Source organism: Pelodiscus sinensis, chromosome 5 (genome assembly GCF_049634645.1).
Source record: "Pelodiscus sinensis isolate JC-2024 chromosome 5, ASM4963464v1, whole genome shotgun sequence".
Taxonomy (NCBI): domain Eukaryota; kingdom Metazoa; phylum Chordata; order Testudines; family Trionychidae; genus Pelodiscus; species Pelodiscus sinensis.
The window spans coordinates 87,626,082-87,652,557 of NC_134715.1; the positions used below are offsets into that span (position 1 = coordinate 87,626,082).

The 26,476-nt window shown below is 46.4% G+C and overlaps 1 protein-coding gene across 4 annotated transcripts in view; it reads left to right on the forward strand.

Annotated features, from left to right (window-relative positions):
* The window catches only part of TEC (tec protein tyrosine kinase), a 104,126-nt gene that overhangs the window by 48,514 nt on the left and 29,136 nt on the right, over positions 1–26,476 (forward strand). For 2 of the 4 annotated variants that reach the window (XM_006113450.4, XM_025179918.2), the window contains exons 3-4: positions 15,284–15,388; positions 17,982–18,063. The exons of 1 other annotated variant lie outside the window; for it this stretch is intronic. In XM_006113450.4, the coding sequence (XP_006113512.2) occupies positions 15,284–15,388; positions 17,982–18,063 (187 nt within the window). The remainder of the gene's footprint in view (positions 1–15,283; positions 15,389–17,981; positions 18,064–26,476) is intronic. One more of the 4 variants, XM_025179919.2, reaches the window with a different exon arrangement.

A 26,476-nucleotide genomic window follows, 5' to 3' on the forward strand; every position in this document is an offset into this window, starting at 1 on the left:
AGCTAAATGGACACAGAATTAATTATGCCACTGTCTAATGGGATTTTATTCAAATAATGCAACCCTCTAATTTGAAAACTAACTAAAAGCAACGTAATTTCTTTTGTAATAGAGGGTCACATATGAAAAAGAATCTTCATTAGTAGTTCTCATGGCTAGGAACCAAGGAGATTGTGTCTCAGGCCCAGCATTTTAAGGGAGAGCTTTGTTTGTAGGCAGGGATAGAAAGTGCAACAGTCAATTACTGCATTTATGTTAAGTCACTCTGTTTTACTTCACCACAAAGAGGTTTAGTGGTCTGTGAAACTGAGGGGAAGTAGAGTAGCAAACTTGCACTTGTCTTATTGCTGAAAGAATATTTGGAATCAGAGAGGAGAGAATTCAGATTTAATTACCCACATTTAATTTTTTCCTATGTTTATCATCTCCAAAGCATTAAATAATGCGCCAGTGGTAAAACTGTGCCAGTTACTTGAACTGGTTTGGCACACAATGGATGTACAAACGGAGTAACCTAGATGCAGAGAGGGTAAAAGATGATGAGTCAGGAAACACAACCATTTGTTACAGGTGGCACAGGTAGTGACATGGGGGCTATGTCTACATTGCCCCTCTTGGGCGCAAAAACATATGCAAATGTGGCAAGGCGTGGAATATCGCCGTGCCTCATTTGCATAATTAATTAGGCTCCATTTTTGTGCAAGAGGCTTTTGCGTAAAAAGAAGCTATCTACACAACTCCTTTTTGTGTAAAATCAACCTCTTGCATAAGAGGGGGATTTTGCACAAAAAGGAGTTGTGTAGATAGCTCCTTTTTGTGCAAAAGCCTCTTGCGCAAAAACAGAGCCTCATTAATTATACAAATGAGAGGTGGCATTATTCTACACTTTGCCTCATTTGCATATGTTTTTGCAGAAAATGCTATAGTGTAGACATAGCCAAGATGTTTATATGCAGAGGCAGTTTTTTCTTACCTCAGGAGGTTAGATACTTATCCTGCTGCAGTCATCTTGGCATATCATTTACATTCCTTTTGCATATCCATTAGTGTCAGATTGGGGTGAAGGAGTTCACAGAAGGGAGAGGGGAGTTTGTGTGAAGAAAAGATAATGCAGTCACAGGCTTTATCATCTTCAAGGAATTTCCATGTGGCCAGAGAAGAAAAACAGTATATATCCTTTTAGTCTCTTCTCCAAGTCACCCAGCCTCCACACACCCCTAGTGAAGACCCAAACAGGGCAGAGTGGTCTTTACAGGGTACAGAAGAATAGGTATATGATACCAGGGCTGTGGCTAAGCTTCTCCAAAGAGATGGGTCTAAAAAGAGTTCTTGTTATGCGCACACAGCTCTAGAGGGGCAACCTAACCTACTTATTTTGCTGGAATTACATAGTATTTTGAGTGCTGTGACTTACAGTATTTGCAGATTCAGGCCTTAACATTCTAATCTGACTAGTCTGTCCGTTGTCAAGCTGAAATACTGGTATCTATCTGAGGATTCTTTTTTTCTGACCAGGTATTACATGATTCAACAAATTATTTTTTGTCATTCACTCAGATATATTCATACAATTCAAACAATACAGTTTGGTGATAGACAGGACTGATGGAATGTGATATAGATAAGAAAGAATTGTTAAAAATGACTTCTTGGTAAAAAACCTCAAACCCCAATTTTGCTAAGTGCAAAGTATTTTTAAATACTATAAAAGACACTGGAGTCATACGGCTTTGTAGTAAAAAGTATAAGAGTGTCACTATATGCCTTTCTGTGCTGAAATTTGAGATTAGTAATGTGCCTAATTTTGTTTTTTTAATTTTGAGAAAAAAACTTGTTTTTGTTGAAGAATATTTATAGATTTATCTGGAGTTAAACATCCTGTCATTCTTCCTGATGCCTAACCACTGAATCATAAGCTTTTAAGACACAACTTCTCTGCCTGCTCTCTCTCTAACTGCTAGCATGCTAAAAGTAACAGGGTACTTAAAAGTGTGTCTTAGACCTTCATGTTTTCATTCGTATATAATTATTAAGGTTATCATTTATTGTATGCGATACAAATAGTGATGCTTCTAATTAAGGCTACTTTACACCTCCCATTATAAGACTGTTTTTAGTTGCTTATACTTTTGGCAAACTTTAACCATTCAGGATGAAATTTCCCATGCCAAGTGTCTGCTTCAGGCTGAATTTGTTGTGAAAGTTTTAGCAAAAGTGTTTCAGACATTTCTGAGAATGAAATTAGGAAAGATATGTAGTTTTGACCATGTTAATAAATGAATTTGAAAAAAAAATTAGATGCTATGTAGTTCCTCCATGCTTTGGAACAGGTATGTGAAATTTGGCTGTAGGAGTGGACCCTCTGCTGGGCATATACCCTCTTCTTTTTCCATGGAAAACCATTCAAATTTGGCCAAGATATGGACCTCTGAAAAAAAATCATTTTGCACATACCCAATAGAGATTTAGCTGTAAAATCCTAATTCTGAGAAGATTCTGTGTGCACTGAGCATGTTTCACACAAACCCTGTGTGAAGACCAGACTGCGTATGCACCATCTCCATAAAGCAACTTGGTAAGCTTCAACTTAGGCTGCAGGGGCTATGCAGGACTTTTCCTGCAACTAGTGTACAGGATCAATGTGAGGCTGGACACCAGAATTCAGAATAGGAAAATTGTTTTTCCTGTCCTTTCAGTGCCTCCTCCTCCCCCCCCCCCCCCCCCCGGGTCACCCAAGCGGTGAGCAGGAACCAACCTGATTTAGAATGCAATGGAGTGAAGAATGGTGGACATGAGTAAAGGTGCTTCCAGAAGTTATAGAATGGCAAGCAGAGGGGGAGGGATGGCAGTAGCTATAAGTTGCAGGGTCGGGGGGAGAAGGACACAGGAGACAATATGGGATAGGAGTTGGTGGGGTTGAATAGGAACAAAAGAAGAGAATGGGCAGGAGCCAGGGGTCAATGAGTGGAGGGGAGAGGGCAGGAGCAGAAGGGAAGGGAACAAGAGTCAGAAGGTTTTATGGACAGATAGGAAGAGAGGAGAACAGAGGAAGAAAGGTCTGTAATTACAGGTTGGACCTCTCTGGTCAGTCCCAAATGAGGGATTTTGCTGGACCAGGGGAGGTCGACTCCCATTCCTCTACTGATGAACTCTAGTCTCTCCCAGGGTTCATCAGCAAACCCTCTGTCAGCTCTGCTGTCAGCCAGTCTGTCTCCCCTCCTGCCCTGAGGCTGCTGGGGCTCTGCTGCTCCTGTGATGCTACTCTGTGACTGCCCTAGAACACCTAGGGATATAAAGGACTAGTTGACTCTCCAATAAGCAAATGCTTATCAGATAGCCAGTTGACTAGTCGATTTCCCTCCCCCTTCCTGCCTATATCAGGGTACGTCTACACTACCCCGCTAGTCCAAACTAGCCGGCATTTAAAAATGGCGCCGGCCGGCTTCATGCAAATGAAGCCCGGGAAATTCAAATCCTGGGCTTCATTTGCAACTGCGGATGACTACATTACCCCCGCTAGTTCGAACTAGCGGGGTAGTGTAGACATACCCTCTGATAGCAAAGGCAGCAAAAGAGGGGAAGAAGGGATATTTCAAAGTGGCAGCACCTCGGCGTTTCAAATGGGCAGCCGCACAGCTGATACCCAGGTCAGGTGTGCAGTGCTGCCATGCGTTGAGCCTGGGGTCAGCTGGGGACTCTACAGCTGACCCTTAGTTCTGGGGAAATGCGGCATAGAACCTGCAGTCAGCGGGGGAGCCCCCCACTGACCCAAGCTCCGCATGGCATTTCAAAGCGGCAGCGCAGCATGGAGCCCCACTAGGGACTCTTGTACATTTCAAAGCTCGTATGCTGCATGCAGCCCGGAGTCAGTTGGGGGCTCTTGTACATTTACAAAAGGAGGAATGTGGAAGTGCCTATCAACTAGTTGACTAGTCAATTAAATGGTTACTTAACATCCTTAGGAACACCAGACTCCTGGCTCCCTGCCTGCTGCTGGGCTCACTAGGCTCTCTCATCCAGAGGCTCTCTGGTCCAGCAACATCTGTGTTCCTGCTGGACCATGGATATTGCCAGACCAGGGAGTCCCAGACTACAGAGGTTCAACCTGTACCAGATCACATTCCCCTCCAGAACCTGAAATTGAATCCAGGAGTTCTGAGACTCTCCCTTTACTGTTAACAAAGAGCTGTGAAACCCTCTGACAATGTGTGTCTCATCCCCTAGTATTGTTTGACCCACAGAGCAGAAATACCCAAACTGTGGAGAGAAGGAGAGCTACTCAGCCCTGTTCTTTCCCCAGCTCTGCTCTAGTTCTGGCCATATTCTTGTCCACAGCCTAGGCCGTGGCTTCAGCTCCCGACCACAGCCTGGAGCTAGCCAAGGCCCTCAGCCATGGCCCTTGCTACCAGTCCTAGCTCCTGGGCCTGTTCTCAGTCCTTGGTTCAATCCCGGGCCACAGACCCTCCTTCCAGCCACAGCCTCAGCCCCAGCCCTGGCTGTGACTCCATGTTCCCAGCCTTGGCCTGACTCCAACCTCCATTTTTGAACCCACTCCTGGCTGTATCCCCAACCACAGCTCTGGACTTGGCTTCAGGCCTCAGTTCTGACTGGAGAAAGGGGAGAGCACAGATAGATTACATGACAGGTAAGGGGGGCACCACATAAAAATGTGGGGACCACTGCATTTGGATAAAAGCCTAGTACTACTGCCAGGTGGTTTGTTAGCTCAAGTGGTAGAGGTCCGTTCAGTGAACTTAAAAGGTTCAAAGTTTAGATACTAGTCACAAAGCTTCAAACCTGATGATGATTGAAGTGGGGAGGTGTCAAAATAATTCCATATGAGAGAATACCAGTTTTTCTTTTGTTGGTTTGACATTATCAAATTACATACAATAAACTGCATTAAGTTTGGTAGTCAACCATGCAAAAAGTTAGGAGATTCATACTTAATGTTGCCCATGCAACTTTAATTTGGTCTTCTTGTGCATTCACATAACATAACATTTAATTATATGATAAAATATTATTTTTTCTACTGGACCCCAGCCTCTGAATGCATCGTACTCTGGGAATGAAAGAGGGATGTATAGCAAATGAGACCTTTGCCCATGTCTTCACTCAGTAGATCAACACTGTCACGATCAATCTTCTGGGGTTTGATTTAGCAGGTCTAGTTAAGTACCTTTAAAAATGGAACTCAGAGGGTGAACATAAGAACATAAGAACGGCCGTACTGGGTCAGACCAAAGGTCCATCTAGCCCAGTATCCTGTCTACCGACAGTGGCCAGCACCAGGTGCCCCAGAGAGGGTGGACCGAAGACAATGATCAAGCGATTTGTCTCCTGCCATCCCTCTCCAGCCTCTGACAAACAGAGGCCAAGGACACCATTTTATCCCCTGGCTAATAGCCAGGTGCTCCCATTAGCATCCAGTACTCCTCCTGTCAGCCTCCCTTGACACTGGGGAAACTCAAATTAAAGTTCATGGACTCCAGCTATGTAATTAATGTAGCTGGAGTTGCATCTCTTGATTCAATCCTTCCCTTTAGTGTAGACCACGTCTTTGTATTAGCCAGGCATCATTTTTTACACAAGATAGAAGGTGTGTAGTAGATGAGACAGGGAACAACAGCAATAGAATAGATAGTCTGATGATGAAGGACATTTAATTACACTCTAGAGAGTCTATTCTTGTCTCTACCACAAAGTTTTTCTGCTGCACAATCCACTTAAATCAGAATATTTACAGTTGGCCACTAACTGCATGTTACTCATTTTCTGAGTGCCAAATGTGAGACACCTGGGGCCAGATTTGCAGATGTCTGCCAGTACCGCCTTTAAATATAAAATGTGTTATAAAAATGTTAAGTACTATGGAAAATTAATGTCTAGTTGTTTCATTTGAGGCATGCAAAATTAGAAGACACTTGAGAATTTTGGCCTAAATTCAGAAATGCCAGCCTTACTCTGAGACTTTTAGGGATGTTTAAGAAAAAAATTAGGAAGGTTTCTTGGACCAGTGGCAACGGCCAAATATGCACAGCCAAATACAGATAGGGTGCTGGGATACGTGCCTTGAAGAGTTGCAGTGCATTTTAGAGGAACTTCTGTGCATATTGGAGTAATAACAAAAGTGATACATGTCGTACCTCAGTGTCTTGTACCTTGGTACCTTCGGTACCCTTAACTGTCAGTGTCGTCTGGTCCGGATCATCCTGGCGCGCTCCTGACAGGACCTCTACTCTGTCGGTGATGATAAACTTTCAGCTGCGTGCGTAACAATCGGTACTCCCTTTATCTAGAGTGTTAGACCCGGTGCACTTGGGTCAACACAGGAGATCTCTGAGAGGCACCGGAAACGACAGATGCAGGCAAGGTTTGAAATCAATTGAGCAGGTTTATTGTCAAATGCGAAGCTCTACCAGTTGGTAACAGAGATCAGTACAATGTTACACCACTGGGTACTATGGCTCGCGTTGACAAGGTACCAACACCGGGCAGGCCTATTGCCATATAACAGATATTAACAGCAGTTAGTCAAAGTTAAGCTACTGTGCATTCTGTAAGTTTAAGCAATGACACCTGCCGTTCAGGCACCTACTGCACCCCCCGCCAAGGTTGGCCAGAGAGCACCTTTTGCGGTGTCCTTTTATAGACAAACAACTTACATCACTTCTTTACGTGCCAGGTTACCACCCTCTATTGCCTAGTTACCACCCCTCACCTTATGGAAGGGGGGCTTATTTACTATCCTTCATGCTGTCAATCTCTACCCGGTCCTGAACCTAGGTCGGTATGTACATTAGTTTTTAGGGAGTCTTTGTACCAAGACATTTCTTATTAAGATGTTCCGTTACTCCCCTTTGGCTTACAGTTTGTACCCAGTGCCTCCCTGTGTCCTTCCATGCTCTACCTAACTTACACAATTACACAGTTATCAGTAGGGCCTCTTTCTTGGCTCCTGTGTTACTCAACCAAAGTCTTGCTCACTAGATTGCAAACCTCTTGCTGTTTTCATGTTACAGGCCTCTATTTAGGCCTACTTACTCCATGTTACTGACCCTCAACTTACTACAATACAAACTGAGTAACATTTTACTTAGTAAAATCAATAGCCACAACCATGTCAAGTCATGATATTGGCGATATTCTGACTGCTTTGCAAGCACCGTGCAGGTTGCTTGCTTGGCCTGTGACAGGATTGTCTTGTCTCAATTTCTCATGTCAGGGTTGAATTAGTATGTGCGCTTTGGTGATCATGAGTGATTCAAAATTTTTATCACCAAGATTTGGTCTGAATTCAGTTTGTGCACAGGAGAAAACATTTCTGAGTCAGAGTTCCTGTTAGGAATTTGAAGTGTTACTTTAACAATCCAGGCCAGAACACTATTGCATCCATTATCTATGATATGGTATGCTGCTGTTTATCACAAATGATGCATATCAGAACAGATGATTGCATGGTATCGACCTAGTAAGGAGCAAACTGTTCATGCTTTGTGTCTTGCTGTAACTGATCTTTCAGCAGAGATGAAAGCTGCTGCATGAAGAATGCAGTATCATTATCTATAGCAGTCGTCCTGAATGCAACATTAGCTACTTCTGCGTATTGTAACATAGGATCAAGCAGTGGCAATTTATGCATTATGAACATGTCCACGTCTCAGTTGTACTAAATGGAAGAATGGCTTTAAGTCTATTAGCCTCACTGTCAGGGGGCTGCCCCCCTCTTCGGGAGGTGCCGCCCAAGTCCAGGGCATAGTTTATGTTGGAGGCAAAGGAGAAGTAAGAGGACAGTTAAAATAGTAGTTGTTCTTTCTCACCTGTTAATGTTATTTGGTTCCTTAAACTGTTGGAGTGTTGTCTGTTAACCCCCTACCCCTTCCCTGAGTGAGTGCAGAAGAATGTCTGAGGTAAATAGCAGGAGTAAACAACAATACACACGGCCCCCAGCAGGGTGTGCACACGGCCCCAAGAGGCCTAGACTCAGAGGCTGCATGTGGCTGATCCTTGAAGGAGAGAGGGACAGAGACACAGTGGTGGTGGACCATCAAGTGAAGCCTCCCAGAACGCCCTCTGCTCAGATCGCCTAGCCAGCGGACCAGCTTAGGAGTCAACTTGGGAAGATCAAAGAATATGAACGGCCTTCTGCTCGCCTTATCATCCTGCCTGGGACTGTAAGTGTGATTGAGTGTATGAATGAGATTCCCCTCCCTTCCCAGTTTTAGTTGAATAAAAAATCCTTTACACTCCCATGTGGTGATCCCCTCTCCTTAGTGTTTAAAGCAGTTGCAATCCACATCCCCTTGCAACAGTTTAGACTGCTCGGGTCTAGTCTCACAGTATGCTGTCCCTATATTAGGGGAAATACGGCCCACTGGCCTAGTCTTAAAGTACGCTGCCGCTGTCTCAGGGGAACACGGCCCACTGGCCTAATCTCACAGTATGCTGCCCCTGTATTAGGGGAAATACGGCCTCCTGGCCTAGTCCTTTGTATACAGGCTCTGAGGCCTAGTCCTTCAGCCGAGCCCCCGCTCACCGGGGTTCAGGGCAGGAGGGGTGGGGGGGCCCGGGCCCTCCCTCTCCACCGGGCCCCGACCCAGGGCCCTATCAGTGGCAGGCGGCTCCCCCCACTGGCTTGGCGGCGGTTCCTCCCCACAATGCGCTGAGTCCTCAGGGGCTTCTCCAGCTCCCTGCGCTGGGTCACTTCCTGCCCCCTTCCCCCGGCCCGTGGCGCTCCCACCGGTCGGCGTGAGTCAGGTGGCTGTAGCGGCACTTCCCACGTCAGCGTCGGGGTTTGCGGTGGCAGGTCCGGTGCCTGGGTCATGGGGGCCTGGCTGGTGGCTCCATCGTTGGGATCAAGCCCAGCTTGGGCCTGGCAGCGGCACGTCCAGCGGGCCTGGCGACTCCCTCTCTGCCGGTCGGGTCTGCGACTCAGGAGGTTGGGCGCTAGCTCTGGCTCTGACGGCGGTCTGCCCCCTCTGAGCAGGCTGGCGGCCCTTTATACCGTGGCTCCCCTGGGAGCATGCGCAGTAGAGTTGCGTGGGTGGGGCCCTCTCCACCCCCTGCGCCAGGTGGTTTCCCTGAGCTTGAGTCCGGGGCGGGGCCGCCCCATCACTCTCACCATATTCTCAGAAGGAGAAGCAGGACTGGCAAGTATCTGAGCTGTCTGATAGCATCATGTGTCATAATATCCTTGTCATCTTTCATAATAGTCTTGTCATCTTCCTGATTAGAAGTGAGGTTGTACTCTACTTCATTTTGCTTCTGCAATAACTAGTGGCTTGATAATGTGACTAGAAATTCCTTCAGAAGACTGAGCAGCTGTTGTCTTGGTGTCTGAATCAGAGATTCCTTTTTATGTTTGAAGTGTGCAGTTTGTCAAAGATCAGGGTCATGTAGTCAAAAAATAGGCAATAAACTCAGCTTCTTATACTACAGGCAGTCCCCGACTTACGCGGATCCGACTTATGTCGGATCCGCACTTACGAACGGAGCTTTCTCGCCCCGGAAGTCGGGGCGAGAAAGCCCCGTTCGTAAGCTGCTCCGGTGCCCCTGGTCTGCTGGAGACCGTCTCCAGCAGACCAGGGGCACCGGGCGGGTTCCCGCGCTTCTGAGGCTTTGCCAGAGCAAAGCCTCAGAAGCGCGGGAACCGCTGCTGCTGCCCCTTGAGACCCGGTGCCTGTGGTCTGCTGGGGACGGTCCCTAGCAGACCACAGGCACCCAGACTGAAGCCGCAGCCGCGGGGGGGTCCCGCGCCTCTGAGGCTTTGCCAGAGCAAAGCCTCAGAGGCGCGGGGAACCGCCGCTGCTGCCGCTTTGACTGAAGCGGCAGCAGCGGCGGTTCCCCGCGCCTCTGAGGCTTTGCTCTGGCAAAGCCTCAGAGGCGCGGGACCCCCCGCGGCTGCGGCTTCAGTCCGGGTGCCTGTGGTCTGCTGGGGACCGTCCCCAGCAGACCACAGGCACCCAGACTGGAGCGGCAGCAGCGGCGGTTCCCCGCGCCTCTGAGGCTTTGCTCTGGCAAAGCCTCAGAGGCGCGGGACCCCCCGCGGCTGCGGCTTCAGTCCGGGTGCCTGTGGTCTGCTGGGGACCGTCCCCAACAGACCACAGGCACCCAGACTGAAGCCGCAGCCGTGGTGGGGTCCCTCGCCTCTGAGGCTTTGCCAGAGCAAAGCCTCAGAGTCGCGGCACCCCGCTGCCGCTGCGGCTCTGCTCCCCGTGTCCCTGGTCTGCTGGCGGGGGGGCGCAGCTAGTGTGCTCCCCCCCCCCCCCAGCAGACCAGGCTTTTGTTTTGGACTCTGGGGCAGAGCAGCTGGGGCGCTGCCGATTGGTCCTGCAGCGCCCGTGGGCACTACTGGACCAACCCGGCAGCACCCCAGCTGCTCTGCCCCAGGTCCTGATTCAGCCGCTGCTGGTCAGTTTCAGCAGCGGCTGAATCAGGACGTCTGGGGCAGAGCAGATGGGGTGCTGCTGGGTTGGTCCAGTAGCACCCCAGCTGCTCTGCCCCAGGCGTCCCCAAGTCAGCTTCTGCTGAAACTGACCAGCGCTGACTACAGGAAGCCCCTGGCAGAGTTGCTCTGCCCCGGGCTTCCTGGAATCAGCTGCTGATCAGTTTCAGCAGCAGCTGACTTGGGGACGCCTGGGGTTCTTAAGTTGATTCTGTATGTAAGTCAGAACTGGCGGTCAGTTTCAGCAGTGTCTGAATCTGGACGCCAGTTCCGACTTACATACAGATTCAACTTAAGAACAAACCTACAGTCCCTATCTTGTACGTAACCCGGGGACTGCCTGTATTACAAAAACTTTCAATGCCAAGTTCTGCATTTTGTTTCTTTTTAGGTAATCTGTCATGTTTGGCACCAACAACCTGCGGTCACAATGATCTTTTTGAATATTCGTTTTGCTGAAATATATGGTTTTAATGTTGATGACTGGCTTTTGGTGGCAGCTACACCTGATTTGCATTTGGTTTTGATTTTGGTTGGTCCTGATTGTGGTTCCCTGTAATCTTAGTGCTTGGGCGGCCACCCAGGAGAAATTCAGGTGCTGCTCAGTTGATTAGCAGAGCACCCACAGCCTCCCAGAGCCAGAAGCATGTGTTTCTATTGGGCTGTGTCCAGACTCCATGCCTCCGTCGACGGAGGCATGTAGATTAGCGAGATCGGAAGAGGGAAATGAAGCCGCGATTAAAATAATCGCGGCTTCATTTAAATTTAAATGGCTGCCCCGATCTGCCGATCAGCTGTTTGTCGGCAGATCGGGAGAGTCTGGACGCGATGCCCCGACAAAGAAGCCTTTCTTCATCGACACAGGTAAGCCTGGTTTCACGAGGCTTACCTGTGTCGATGAAGAAAGGCTTCTTTGTCGGGGCATCGCGTCCAGACTCTCCCGATCTGCCGACAAACAGCTGATCGGCAGATCGGGGCAGCCATTTAAATTTAAATGAAGCCGCGATTATTTTAATCGCGGCTTCATTTCCCTCTTCCGATCTGGCTAATCTACATGCCTCCGTCGACGGAGGCATGGAGTCTGGACACAGCCTTGGTGGTGAACATCTCCACATGCTTTGGTTCACGTAAATTTTAATCTGAACATGGGAGGAAAATATTATTAGAGGGATCATTGTTTCTGATCTCTGGTCTGCATGGCCAATGTTGGTTTTCAGTAGGTTGTCACTTAGAGTCTGGACTTGTTGGCTTGTCACATTAGCACTTGCCTTATTGGCACCTATGTCCACTTTATGTTGCTGTGAAGAAGGACGGTGCAGATTGACAGCCATAGATTTACACTTGGTGCTGCATGTAGGCACTTGGTGCCTTCTGACCTTACTGCTTCAGCCAAAAGAAGAGTTGAAAAGGTCAATTTCAACTACTAGATGAGCTGAGTCAGACATAGGCCTAGTGACACCCAGTGTGTGCATCTGGGTTTTGGAATCTTTTGGACTTCTGCAAAGAATAACTTCTTAGAAAATGAGCTCCCAGTGATGCTTGGTGCTCTTCTCAATGTAGCAATAGATATCAATCAAGAGATTCTCTGGTGACAGGGCATTTTTCTCAACCATGACGTATACTAGCTGACATAGGCACCCACAAGAAAAACAGATGATGATGTTTTGAAATGAATACTGCAATACACTTGTGCAAGACCATCATGACCGAACTATTGTCACTGTCAAAAAATCAATTAAAAAGAAAAGGAATTTACCTGCACTCTATATTTTGATTCAGAAGCTGAAAAATATTTTGTTAAAATGCACTCTGTACTGGTTGGGACCAGCATCGATACAGTGATTACTTTATCTCTGCTGTCATCAAAATATTGACTAATGAGTGGGAACAGTTTGTTGATGCCTGAATCAGTGGCTAGAATAAATGCGGAATAATGCATGCTTTCTGCTAGGCAGGTCACACAGTCATTTACTGTCTCTTTGATAATGGCTGTCATCTTAGGTGCATGCACACCTAGGAAGATTTCCTGGTAACTTTTGAGTATGGGGAAAAAAACAGTTTTCAGCATGTTTTTTAAAATAATTTTCCATTTGGTTCCAGGTTTGAATGGTGTGTGGCAAATAAAGCCCAGAGCCACAGGGTATGTCTAAACTACCACCCTAGTTCGAACTAGGGTGGTTAATGTAGTCAGTCGAAGTTGCAAATGAAGCCCGGGATTTAAATAAGTTGCAAATATCCCAGGCTTCATTTGCATCTTGCCGGGTGCCGCCATTTTTAAATCCCTGGTAGTTCGGACTCCGTGCCTGCGGCTACATGCAACACGGAGTAGGTAGTTCGAATTAGGCTTTCTAATTCGAACTACCGTTACTTCTCGTGGAACAAGGTGTACCGGTAGTTCGAATTAGAAAGCCTAATTCGAACTACTTACTCCATGTTGCGTGTAGCCGCAGGCACGGAGTCCGAACTACCAAGGATTTAAAAATGGCAGCACCCGGCAAGATGCAAATGAAGCCCGGGATATTTAAATCCTGGGCTTCATTTGCAACTTCGATTGACTACATTAACCACCCTAGTTCGAACTAGGGTGGTAGTGTAGAGATACCCACACATTGAATGAGGATGATAAAAATATGCTGAATAACTATTTATTCATGGAACAAGGCTGGATTTCTGTAGAGAAAATACTGTGTGATCTATGTGCTATGATGTAATTAAAGACTGTCGTAATGCATGTATAAAATGGGGCTTAATTAAGACTGCATAGGCACCTTTAATTTTGGCATTTAATAACTTATGAGTGTTTGCATTTGCAACAATAAAATTGTTTAATAAACAAAGTTACATTTCAAAACTCATGTATTATTATGATGACTATAACACTCCTCAACTCCAAATATATCAGGTATCCCAGTTGTGGTGGGTGCATTTTTAATACACATTAAAAATAATTTACAGTTTAAAGCATTTTAATTAGGGAACTGAATAAACCAAGTCTACTCAGATACATGTTAATGAATTCTGTACCATGTGCTCCATGATCTAGTGGCAAGTGCTGAAAGCAAGATCTTCAACTACTGGGTCCTATAGGCTATAGTATTCTATGAGGTAAACACAGGACTAAATTTCTGCCCCATCCCAGAATGACGTGTAGCCTAATCCTTTTCCTTCAATTCATACTAGGGGTGAGGATACAGCAGATTTATATGTTTATACTTCAAGGTCTATAAGAGATATTTCTTACACTACTTGTACTGAGGGCTAGATGCTACTCTCACTCTTATTATTAGTTTTACAGTTGTGTAACTCTATATACTACTCACAATTTACTCTAGTAGCTGAATCAAGCCCAAAGAAACTTTTCTTCTAGATCAGTGGTGAGCTACCTGCAGCCTGTGGGCTGCATGATTCCACCTGTACCCCACCCAGCTGATTTGCAGCATTCAAGCTCTGGGAGGGAGGGAGAGGAGCAGGGATGGAGCACAAATAAGTGGATTCATGGTGGTCTGAAAGTGCTGGGAGGGAGGGGAGGAGTAGGAAGTGTGGGGCTCCAGTACATGAGAGGTGTCGGGGAAGAGAGCAGACAGGGTTCATGGGCTGCAGGCTGCCCTCCGCTAGATTTCAATAATGCACCCCACTTCCTAGTCTTGGTTGCCTATCGCTATCTAGACTCTCCTGCTAGGTAGTTCTGCGGTAAGGAGTGTAAATTATTTCTGCTTTGTGGCTATTTTATGATGTTTGATTAAAAAAACATACATATATGTTCTTGCTTTGGAGAGCTGAACTCTTGTCAAACCTGCCACACACCAAGTGTCCCCGAGAACACCTGCTGCTGTGCACTAAAAGTTCTATAGGTTGCTTCAATCTATTTCCTCTTGCAAAGAGGAATAGATTTACATTTCAACTTGTGAATGATATGTTCATCTAGATAGCCCCATAAATTACAGTATCATAAAACTACAGGTAAAGTTTTGCATCTGTTCTGTTCACGGATAGTAAAAATATTCAGATGGGCACTGCATGGACTGTAATTGCTCTGTGCATCTTTGTTTTCTTTATAGTAGTTTGAATTACATTATTTAAAGCAAAGATCTTTAACTTTTATATTCTTCAGTACAGATGACTATGAATAGGATTGCCAGGTGTCCACTTTTGAACCGGACAGTCCAGTATTTGAGCTTTCTGTTCGGGAAACAAATTGAGAAAATATAAATGTCCAGTATTTTCTAAATAAGATTTAATGTAGATTGTGATCTAATGTCAAGTGTGTCCGGTATTTTTATTGAAACCATCTGGCAAGCCTATGAAAACAATCATGTGACACAGTGAATACATGATTACAGACTCATAGACTTTAAGGCCAGCAGGGACCATTACGATCATCTAGTTTGATAGCCTATGCATCACAGGTCACAGAACTTCAGCCACTCCCACAATAGGCTCTCATCTCTGGGGGTATGTCTACACAGCAGTGTTATTTTGGAATAACTGACATTATATTGAAATAATAAAGTGCATGTCTAGACAGCAAGTTGTTATTTTGAAATCATTTTGAGATGGAGAACTTCTTACTCTGGCTCCTGTAGCCCACATTTCACAAGGAGTAAGGGAATTCGAAAGAAGAGTGTTCTTCCTTTAACTTCCTGCTGTGTAGGCAGGGTCAAAAGCCAAATTAAGCTATTTCAACTTCAGCCACGCAATTGACATAACAGAAGCTACGTATCTTAATTCAACATTTGCCCTGCAGTGTAAACTTGCCCTGCTGTGCAACCGTACAGCACATTTATTTTTTGCTCCACAATGGATACATATGGGATTTTTGCTTTTTTTTTTTAACAGAAAAAATACAGAAAGGGATCTGTTGATATTACAAAAATCAAGTGTGTTGAAATTGTGAAGAATGATGGTGCCATTATTCCATGTCAAAATAAATATCCATTTCAGGTAAGTTCAGTTGGTTTATTTAAAATGTAATACTCCATTTTTCAACAAAGCTCAGTTAATTTATATTTGTTACTTATCTTGTAGTTTGTTTCTGATTATTTTATTGGCGTTTCTTCAGATACTGGGCCCAATTTCAGTCTCATTGACACCTGTTTTAAATAATTTCAGTGTGGCTATCCTGACTAACTCTCATGTCAGGGAGAATCAGGTCTATTCAGGCTTTTAAATTCAACATTCAATACGTCTACACTGGCCCCTTCTTCAGAAGGGGCATGCTAATTTCAAACTTTGGGGGATGCTAATTTCAATTCCTACTTTGAAGGGGGCTACTTTGAAGTAGGAATAAGAGATCCTCCGGAAAAGGGCTTTATTCCGGAGGATCGCGCCAGTCTAGACGCTTTTTTCCGGCTTTTCCCCAAGCCGGAAAAAAAGCGGTGGCATGTTTATTTAAATCCCGTGGGGGATATTTAAATCCCCCGCGGATTTCCCTATTCCCAAGTTTGAAATTAGCATGCCTCTTCCGAAGAAGGGGCCAGTGTAGACGTAGCCCATATGTTTTGAATAATTTCACAATGGAAAGTAAGGAGTCTGAGAGGAAAAAAAGATGGGTAAACAAATCACTTGAGTCAAATTCTCTCTCATTAACAGCAGTGAAATTACTCTGAATTTCAAATGGTATAACTGAGGGTATGTCTATACTACAGAGATTTTTTTTGGAAAGACAACTGTTTTTCTGAAAAAACTTCAATTATGTCTATACTGCAATCATGTTCTTTTGAAAGAAAATCGAAAGAACAGAGGGGTTTTTCCCGCATTGATAATCCTCTTTATGCGAGGAAGAAGCCTTTTTCTGTGTGGATGAGGAAGAGGGAGTTCTTTCGGAAGAAGAGGAAAGAGGAAAAATCATAGGTGCCCTGCCCTGGTGGCCACTCCGTCCATAGTAATCACAGTTTTAATGCAAGATAGTGTCCATTCAGTGTGGATGCTCTCTTTTGAAAAAGCAGGTTGCTTTTTTGATGTGCTTTTATGTGTGGACGGTCTCTTCCGAAAGAGGTTTTTCCGGAAGATCTCTTCCAAAAAAAAGCTTCTTCCGAAAGAAGCCTGTAGTCTAGGCATAACCTGAGAATCTTCCCTCTTCTTCCTAGTAACAATACCTACTTTTTAACCAATGAAAGCAAGAAAAATAAAAATGATGTGCAGATGAAGAAGACTGTCCAAAAAGTTATCTAGGACAATATGGAATCATAGTCATACCTGTAAAGTGACAGGTACAGAGGGAGGTTCAATTAGACACTGACACTATTAATTTTATTTTAAAGAAAACCCAAAGGTGAAGAATAAACAAAAGATGTCTTTTGTTTTTTGATGTCTTTTGTTTATTCTTCACCTTTGGGTTTTCTTTAAAATAAAATTAATAGTATCAATGTCTAATGAAACCTCCCTCTGTACCTGTCACTTTACAGCAGTGGTCTCCAACCTTTTAAAGTATCAGATCACTTTTTTAATTTAAGTGCAATCCAAGATCTACCTCAAACCCAAATAGCCTGGCCCCGCCTCCTTTGTGCCCCTTCTCTGAGACCCTGCCCCTGCTCACTCCATTCTCCCTTCCTCCCCCATCCTCCCTCACTTTCACCAGGCAGGGGCAATGTTTTGGGGGTGCAGGCTCTGGTCTTGGATGAAGGGATTTGGAATGTGAGGGGGCTCTGAGCTGAACGTGGGGCAGGCAGTTGGGTTGCCAGAGGGGGTTCTAGGTGCAGGCTCTAGGAGGGTATTTGGATGCAGGGGTTCTTGGGGCTGGGGTAGGAGCCTGGCAATCAGGAGGGGGTTCATGACTGGGGTAGGGTTTCAGGATGTGGGTCGATTGAGCCCTGCTTACCTCAGGTGGCTCCTGGGTGGTGGTGCAGTGGGGCAAAGGCAGGCTCACCCCTGCCCTGGCCCTGCACCACTCCCAAAAGCAGCCAGCAAACTCCATCCCAAGTCCTGCTGTGCCCCCTCTCTGCTCTGTGGAGATAGGACACAGGGTGGGAAAGGGGACACCTTGACACCAGCACCCCCTCTTCTCCCTGTCCTGCCCTGCCCAGCAAGTAGGAGGCTCCGAGGGGCAGGAGAGGCAGCTCCAAGATAAAGATCAGGAGCTGCACAGCAGTGGGGGGAGAAGCAGTTGAAGTGCCAGCACTTGACAGCCTCTTGGCCAAACCAGTCAGGATCACCTGTCAGAGACTCCAAGATCTTCCAGTAGATCCCAATGTACTGGTTGGTGACCACTGCTCTACAGGTATGATTATGATTCCATATAGTAATGTAACCAAGCAAATGGTTAAAGGAACACTGTGACTTTCACATTAATATTAAATTCCATATTTGTCCTATCAACAGCAATTTATATTATTAAAAATAAAATATTTTTTTCAGTCTAATTGTTCATCATTTATATTTTTTGCACTCATTTTGTATGCTAAATACAGATTTGTTAGTTTTGCTAAGCCTATTAATCAAGAAATACTTGTTTCACACTATATGGTATTTACTAAGAATCAAGTTTAAAATTATTTCCATATAAATGTTATTTATATCTTATTGGATTTATTTTCAGGTTGTGTATGATACTAATACACTTTACATTTTTGCGCCCAGTGCACACAGCAGGGATCAGTGGGTGAGGAATCTTAAAGAAGGTAAAGAAAACTAATTAATACATAACGCCTTTAAGAAGCAAGGCAGTTGCTTGCACTAGAAAATATGATGCACAAATGTGTATGCTCTTTGTTTAAAGGATTATATATGTATTGGGACAGATTCTGCATTGGTTAATATCATATACTACAATATTCTGTTTCAGTCATGCCTCTGTAAACATAAAGTAACCTCAGTGACAAGACTGGAATACTTCTTGATTCCCACCATCATAAATGAAAACAGATTTTGACCCTGTGGTGTTGCACAAGCTAAAAGTCATGGGAGAACCTTATCCATAGTAGTTCATGCCATTAATCATGTACAGAAAATATATTTATATATTTTAAATGAAAAGTATTATAAGCCTCATTCTCCTCTCATTGAGGCTGGTTTAAAACCAGTGTAATGCCCTTGACTCTAATAGTTACTCCTATTGTATTTAAGGCTCATAACAATGGCCATACTGGATCAGATCAGTGATCCATCTGGACAAGTATCTTGTCTTCTAACAGTGGCTGGTATAGGATGCTTCAGAGGGGAGGAACACAAGAGGACAATCAACTTACATTTGCGTGAAGGGAAAATGATCAGGCCCTGTATATTCAAGAGATTTATCAACCTCCTTCTGAGAACAGATTTCCATAGGAAATTTTGTCGCCTTCAAATGTAACCAGTTCTCATAGTCATTATTCTAGGAAAAACTTACATTTCATGTCTTTGGCGAAAGATATAGTCATGCGCTATTTAGGAAAGTTGGACTCAATGGCAACTTTTCATATATTTGCCTTTTATTATTCTTTACATTAGCTTCTGCTATTAATAATGTTAAGATCAGCTGACTAAAATAGTAGTTCTCAACCGTTTTGGGCTCAGGATCCTTTTATAAACCATGATGGCCTGTTGTGACCTAGTAAGTGGCTATAGTTCAAAAAAACTCATGTATTAAATATTTCTTAGCCACAGTATACAATGCACATTAACATAATACTAGCACTAACAACATTTAATACCAAACAAGGACATCAGGTGTATCATAGTGCCAGCTCCTGCAGCCTATGTCCTGTGGGATTGGCTGGGCTTGGCTGCCTGCAGGTGGTGTTGTGACCTTCCAGGTTATGATGTAGCTCAGGATTGGCCTAGCCCAAATGGGGTGGGGGTGGGGGGGAGGCAGCCAGAACAAATGTGAGTGAAACTGCAACCTGGTGTATGGGGTCACAACTCCATTCACTCAAATTTGGCCCAGCTGGCCCCCTCCATCATCATGTCAGGGGGGCAACTAGGACAAACCTGAGAGGGCTTGCAATTCTGTGCACCAGGTCCCAATGTCCAGAGTAGGGGGCTGAACTCAGCAAGCTTTGCAGTATCAGATCCACAAGAACTGCCACTGGATGGTGAGTGTAGCATGACTTCTACAGTCACCTCCCCTGCATGTCCCAGGATCTTCTAATCCTTTTGGGGCAGGATCTTCCCACTCCAGGCATCCTATGTGATTCTTTGACACATTTGTTTTACAACCAATGGGTTGAGAAACCCTGGAATAAGACTTGCAGATATGCCCCCTTAATAACACTGCTACCCCTCTGAGACCCCTTAATCACATTGCAGGTCCAGTCTAGAACCTTACCAAATTCACATTCCATTTTGGTTTATTTCATGGTCATAGGATTGTAAAATTAGTCAATTTCACAATTTCAGACGTTTACATATGGAATTTCACAGTGTTGTAACTATGGGGGCCCCAGCCCAAAAGGGGATCATGAATGCATGTTTTGCAAAGCTACATTAGTAGGTCATGGACTTGCCACCCTTACTTATGCATTGCTGCTGGCAAGGGTGCTGCCTTCAGAGCTGGGGAGCTGGAGAACAGCAGCTGTTGGCTAGGTGCCAACCTCTAAAGTCTGCACCACTGCCAACTGCAGTGCAGAAATGAGTATCACAAGCATGGGTAGCAAGTGATGCTTCCCCCCAGGGAGGCAAGCTCCCGTCCTGCTTCTTTGATCTAGAGCTCCACCCCTGCTCCACCACAAGCCCTGCTCCCTGCTCACTGCATTCCTGCTCTCCTTCCTCTGTCTCTGCTCACCACCCTGCTTTTCACTGCATCCCTCCTTCCACTGGAGCTCACAAATCTCTCCCGACTCCCTGATTCCTCTGCACTGCCCCATTCTCCATGCTGCACATCCACTGCTCCCTGCATCCCCCTTTACTTGCCCCCTCACATATGCCTGTTTTCCCATCAATCCCCTCCTGCCCTACCGCCTCTTCAACCCCCTTGTGAGCCCAATCCCCCCATGTGTCACTGTCCCAGCCCTCAGTACAGTGCAAGCTGGTTTCACACACACCGCAAACAATGGGAGTTGGCAACAACTTTCCTGGCCACAGGGCTGGGAATCACAGCCAGTTCAGCTGGGAGCAGCCTGGGGCAAAATCCTCCCCCTGCAAACAGGAAGTAATCAGGGGCATTGCTTCAGGAAGAGGAGGGGAGGGTCTCTATTTCCTTCCTTCTAAGTGATGGTCCCCTGGGAGCAGGAGACTGGGTCCCAAGAAGGGGTATCCTGGCCAGACTGGAGTCTGCACTGGAGACAATGTTACTACTGTACTCGAGATTCACCTCTCCCTGCAGCAACCAGACCGCCAAGGTTCCCAGCAGCAACCCCAGGAGATCTTGCAAGGAGCCTAGGTCTCCGATTCACTGCAGGGAGTGTGGTGTGATTCACTTTCCTGCTGCTGCCAGGATGCAGGGAGTCCAGCCATTGTTCCTAGCTAGCTCCTCCTGGGTCACAGTGTGGAGCCAGTTCTATTGTAGTGAAGTCCCTCTGCCCCAGGTCCTGCCTCCCAAGGGCTCCACATCCATTAGGCATAGGCATGGCCAGTTTCTTCCCGCATTAAGGGGGCATAGTATACCGAGGCCACTGTACTGATGAGAAGACAGAAAGGTAATCAGATCCCGGGGGTGGGGGAGAGGGAAGACAAGGAAATATGGGTAGCACCTAGGGATGCTAATGGGTAACTGGTTAAACAGTTACCCGGTAAGCATCACCCTTAATGGGTAATGGTTAACTGGAACTCAGGAGCAGCCCTCTACCTGCAGCCCAGCTGTGGGTGGAAGGCTTGCTCCAGCTTAGCCGGGCTCCCCGCGTAGGGCTACCAGCTCTCAGCCCGCATGGGCTGGGAGACACAGTGGCAGTGGCAGCCTCCACAGGGGTGGGGGACCGAGAGCCACCATGGTGGCAGCCCCCCGAGAGGGTTCTAGGGATGTCAACATGCATCCCACTACACGATTAACCAATACGCATATAGGCATATTGGTTAATCTTATCAAATAATGCACTCCCCTCTCCCCTGATGCCTCGATATCAGAAGCAGTAAATGCAGGAGGGGGGGGAGCAAAGGGAGCTGATGCCTGTGAGGAACTAGCTTTAAGCAGGCTCCCCACGAGCACCAGATCTGCCTGCCCACCCCACCCCCACGCTGCTACCTCTGATAGAGAGGAAGCAGTGTAGAGGTTGAGGGGGGCAGGCTGGAGCCGATACGCACGGGCAGCCGGCTTTCAAGCAGGCTTCCGATGTATGCCAGCTCTGCAGACCCAGGCAGGAGTCGGTACTGGGGAAAGCTATCTTAAAAGGCAGAGATTGATCCACGGCAGCAGACCCTGTCCATGGGGAGTCTGAGCTCCCCGCAGACAGAGGCTGGAGCAGGCTGGTCCAAAGACAGGGGCTGCTGCTGGACCAGCCTCTGTACACGGCGGACCGAGGCTCACCATGGTCAGAGGCTGCTCCATGGGAAGTGGAGCAGCCTCTGTCTGAGGGAAGCTTGGACCCCCCCCCCCACACACACACACAAATAGGAGCTGCTGATAGGGCTGCCAGATGGTTTCAACAAAAATACCAGACACACTTGACATTACATCACAATCTACATTACATCTTATTTAGAAAATACCAGACATTTATATTTTCTCATTTATATTTTCTCAATTTGTTTCCCGAAAAGAAAGCTCAAATACTGGACTGTCCGGTTCAAAACTGGACACCTGGCAATCCTAGCTGCTGCTGTGGACCAGCCTCTATCTGTGGTGAGGCTGGGCTGCTGTGATACAAGCTGCTTTGTGGCAGCCTCCTTGGCCCGGTTCCCCTACAGCAGCCTCTGTCTGCGGGGAGCTTACACCCTCCACCGACAGGGGCTGCTGCCACTCCATGCTGCTGCCTCTGATTCAGAGGCAGCAGTGCAGGGCAGCAGGCAGCCACTCTGTGTAGGGAGCTGGTTTTTAAACTGGCTCCCCTTGCAGACCGGCTCCCACCTGCCGCCCCACACTGCTGCCTCTGATAGAGAGGCAGCAGCAAGGGATGGCATGAGGCTCCCTGGGAGTGGGGCCGAAAGCACACTGGCTGTCGTCCTGTCCCTGGGAATTATCAAATAGTCATGTAACTGCTAAAATTTCATGAACATGACTATTCAATTACTCTATAACTAGCATCCCTAGAGAAATGAGGAGCTGCAGCGGCATCCCCCTCTGGGGTAGGGAGACTAAAGCAGCCAGGTTTGCTGCTCTAGCCCAACCCCAGCAGACGGGAGGGCTGCTCCAACCTCACTGGAGTGTCTCCCTGTCCATCTCCCCTTTAATCGGATAATGGGATTTTATATCCCTAGTAGCACTCAGAAGCCCAAGACAGATCAGAACCTTGTTGCATTACATTCTGTAAAAATGCAGAACAGAAAGATGGCTTGTAAAGTCTTTAGGAGCAGAAATTATAAATATTTTGTGCTATAATCCTATCATTTATCATAAGCTAAAAGGGTCAGAACACGGAAGTCTTCTAATAAGCAGCTGCAGTGGTAAGTGCTGCTTGTGATTCAGTGGGCAGTTTGCTTATCTCTGAATCACACTGAACCATTTCTTCAATGAGGTTTCAGGAAGCAGAGTGCTGCTACAGGTACCATCTTTTGGGTGATGTCCAAAACTTAGATTTGATCACTTGGGATCATTAAAGACCTCAAAGCTAGTTTTTGTAAGAGAAGCATTTGGTAACTCTGGTGGACTGACCTAGGGTATGTCTACACTACAAAGTTAATTCGAACTAACAGCTGTTAGTTCGAATTAACTTGGATAGGCGCTACACATACAAACCGGTAGTTCAAACTTAATTCGAACTAGCGGAGCGCTTAATTCGAACTAGGTAAACCTCATTCCACGAGGACTAACGCCTAGTTCGAATTAACTAGTTCGAATTAAGGGCTGTGTAGCCACTTAATTCGAACTAGTGGGAGGCTAGCCCTCCCCAGCTTGCCCTGGTGGCCACTCTGGGCACCACCAGGGAAACTCGTCTGCCCCCCTCCTTGCCCCGAAGCCCTTAAAGGGGCACGGGCTGGCTACGGTGCCCATGCCAGGTGCAAGCCTGCCAGGGGAGTTTGAGTAGGAGTTTGTAAAGTGAGGGTATGTCTACACTACCCCGCTAGTTCGAACTAGCGGGGTAATGTAGGCATACCGCACTTGCAAATGAAGCCCGGGATTTGAATTTCCCGGGCTTCATTTGCATAAGCCGGCCGGCGCCATTTTTAAATGCCGGCTCGTTCGAACCCCGTGCCGCGCGGCTACACGCGGCACGGGCTAGATAGTTCGAACTAGCAAGCCATTCCGCACTATCTGTACGCCTCGTGGAAGATCAGGTGATCTTTAGTGGGATTCTGCCTGTTCCTAGAGAAGGGCAACTAAGATGTGACAGGATTATGATGATCAATAGATGGCTTAGGCAGTGGTGCTATAAGGAGGGCTTTGGGATGTATGGTCACTGGGAGGCATTTATGGACAGAGGACTGTTCTCTAGAGATGGACTTCACCTAAGTAGGGAGGGAAATAGACTTCTAGGATGGAGGCTGGCTCAACTTATTAAGAGAGCTTTAAACTAGGAATTTGGGGGAGACGGTTGGGAGATGCCCAGGTAATCTCTACGCCAGATTTTAACACTGAGAGGGAGGAAAACGAAGTAAGAAAGGATATAGCTGGGGGTAGGAGAATGAACATGAGGAAGGGAGGGGGGGATACTAGTCTAATAGGTCATATTGGAGGTGTAACGTCTGTGCCAAATTGGGTAAAGAATGTGAATGAGGCCAAACAGCAAAAATTAAGATGTTTGTACACCAATGCGAGGAGCCTAGGTAACAAAAAGGAGGAACTAGAGCTATTGGTCCAGGAAGTGAAACCAGATATTATAGGAATAATAGAAACATGGTGGAATACTAGGCATGACTGGAGTACAGGTATTGAAGGGTATGTGCTGTTTAGGAAAGACAGAAATAAGGGTAAAGGTGGTGGAGTTGCATTGTATATCAAAGATGAGGTAGATTGTAAAGAAATAAAAAGTGATGGAATGGAGAAGACAGAGTCCGTTTGGGCAAAAATCACATTGGGGAAGAAAACTATCAGATCCTCCCCTGGGATAGTTCTTGGGGTGTGTTATAGACCACCAGGATCCAATTTGGATATGGATAGAGACCTCTTTAATGTTTTTAATGAAGTAAATACTCATGGAAACTGTGTAATCATGGGAGATTTCAACTTTTCAGATATAGACTGGAGAACAAGTGCTAGTAATAATAATAGGGCTCAGATTTTCCTAGATGTGATAGCTGATGAATTCCTGCATCAAGTAGTTGCTGAACCAACAAGGGGGGATGCTATTTTAGATTTGGTTTTGGTGAGTAGCGAGGACCTCATAGATGAAATGGTTGTAGGAGACAACCTTGGCTCGAGTGATCATGAGCTAATTCAGTTTAAATTAAATGGAAGGATAAACAAAAATATTAAATGGAAGGATAAACAAAAAAAGAATCAGGACGCCTGGGGCAGAGCAGCTGGGGTGCTGCCGGGTTGGTCCAGTAGCGCCCAGAGCAGCGCTGCGGGACCAATTGGCAGCGCCCCAGCTGCTCTACCACGGGCATCTGGAGAAAAGCCTGGTCTGCTGGGGAGGGAGGCGTACTAGCTGCCCCCCCCCCCCCCCGCAGCAGACCAGGGAGACGCGGGCGGCGGACCGAGACGCACCGTGGTCCCGCCGCCTGGGTCCTCCGTGGCTTTGCTCCGCGTCTCCCTGGTCTGCTGGAGACCAGCAGACCAGGGAGACGGGGAGCAAAGCCTCTGAGGATGCCGGCAGCGGGACAGCCGCACCGCGTCTGGGCTGTCCGCTTCCCGCGTGCTCCCCGGCTTTGCTCCCTGGCTTTGCTCCCCGGCTCCCTGGTCTGCTGGTTTCCAGCAGACCAGGGAAATGCGGAGCAAATCCCGTTCGTAACTGCGGATCCGACATAAGTCGGATCCGCGTAACTCGGGGACTGCCTGTATTATAGTGCTACTGCTTTCTGCACTTTTGATACTTCAAGCTCAAACCTTTTCCACTACAGTTTTACTTCTGGAAATATTTTATTAGAGCAGTAAAGTACTAAAAAGCAGATATATCCCTCTAAGATGGACACAATGGATCTGATTTGCTTCAGTGTGCAGTTTAAACTGTGCACTGCAGCATTATGTGCATGAGTTGGAGGAACAGTGGGGGCTGTAAACAAGATAATTCTTTGACTCAGTTGCTAAGCATTTAAATTATACCAGATGGGTGATCCAGTCCTCCTGCTCCAGTCATGCTAAATTATTTACCCAAAGTGTAACAGCTTCAACTGGAGTGATTGCTGAAGCCTCTCATCAGGATATTCTACAGTGGCCTAATGGTTAAAGAACTTACCTGACAATTGGCAAACCTAGCTCAAATCCTCCCTTCCCCCCACCTCAGCTGGTGTGTGACTCAAACCAGGGGTCTCTCATATCCTAGGTGAGGACCTTGACCACTAGACTAAAAATTATGAGGGAATCTTCTCCTCCCCAGTTACTTTGTGTGAACTCACCTAAGGGGCCCAATCCAGCAGGTGGCTTCTCAAACATGAACTGGATTGGACTCCATATGTGACTTAAGTGGCCAAACACTTACCCTCTCCTGGTGTGTGAATCACTTTTAGATGTAGGCACGGAGATAGGTGCCTGAATACCTAGTGGGAGGAAGCAGTGCATATGCTTAAAGGCAGAAATATAGGTGCCTGGGGAACTTTTGCTGCAAAAACTTAGGCACCAAATGTGTTTAGGGGGCTTTAGGGCTTGGCAGGTGGTTTTCTGCATCACAGAGGTGCCAAAACTTGGACTCAGACACCTAAAACAGAGAATTAGGCACCTAACTCCTTTTGTGATTTCCAGATCTAAGTGATTTCCTTTTGTGATTTTGTGATTTCCAGATCTAAGTAATTTCACAGTTACTGCAGGTACAGTAAAACATATGGCAATTTAGTGGTTTGTATAAAAGGCCTGATGAAAAAATCAGCCTCTGCAGAATGTTGTCAGAGAGGCCATCACTGCTATGCACCAATTGTCTTGTGTCCCTG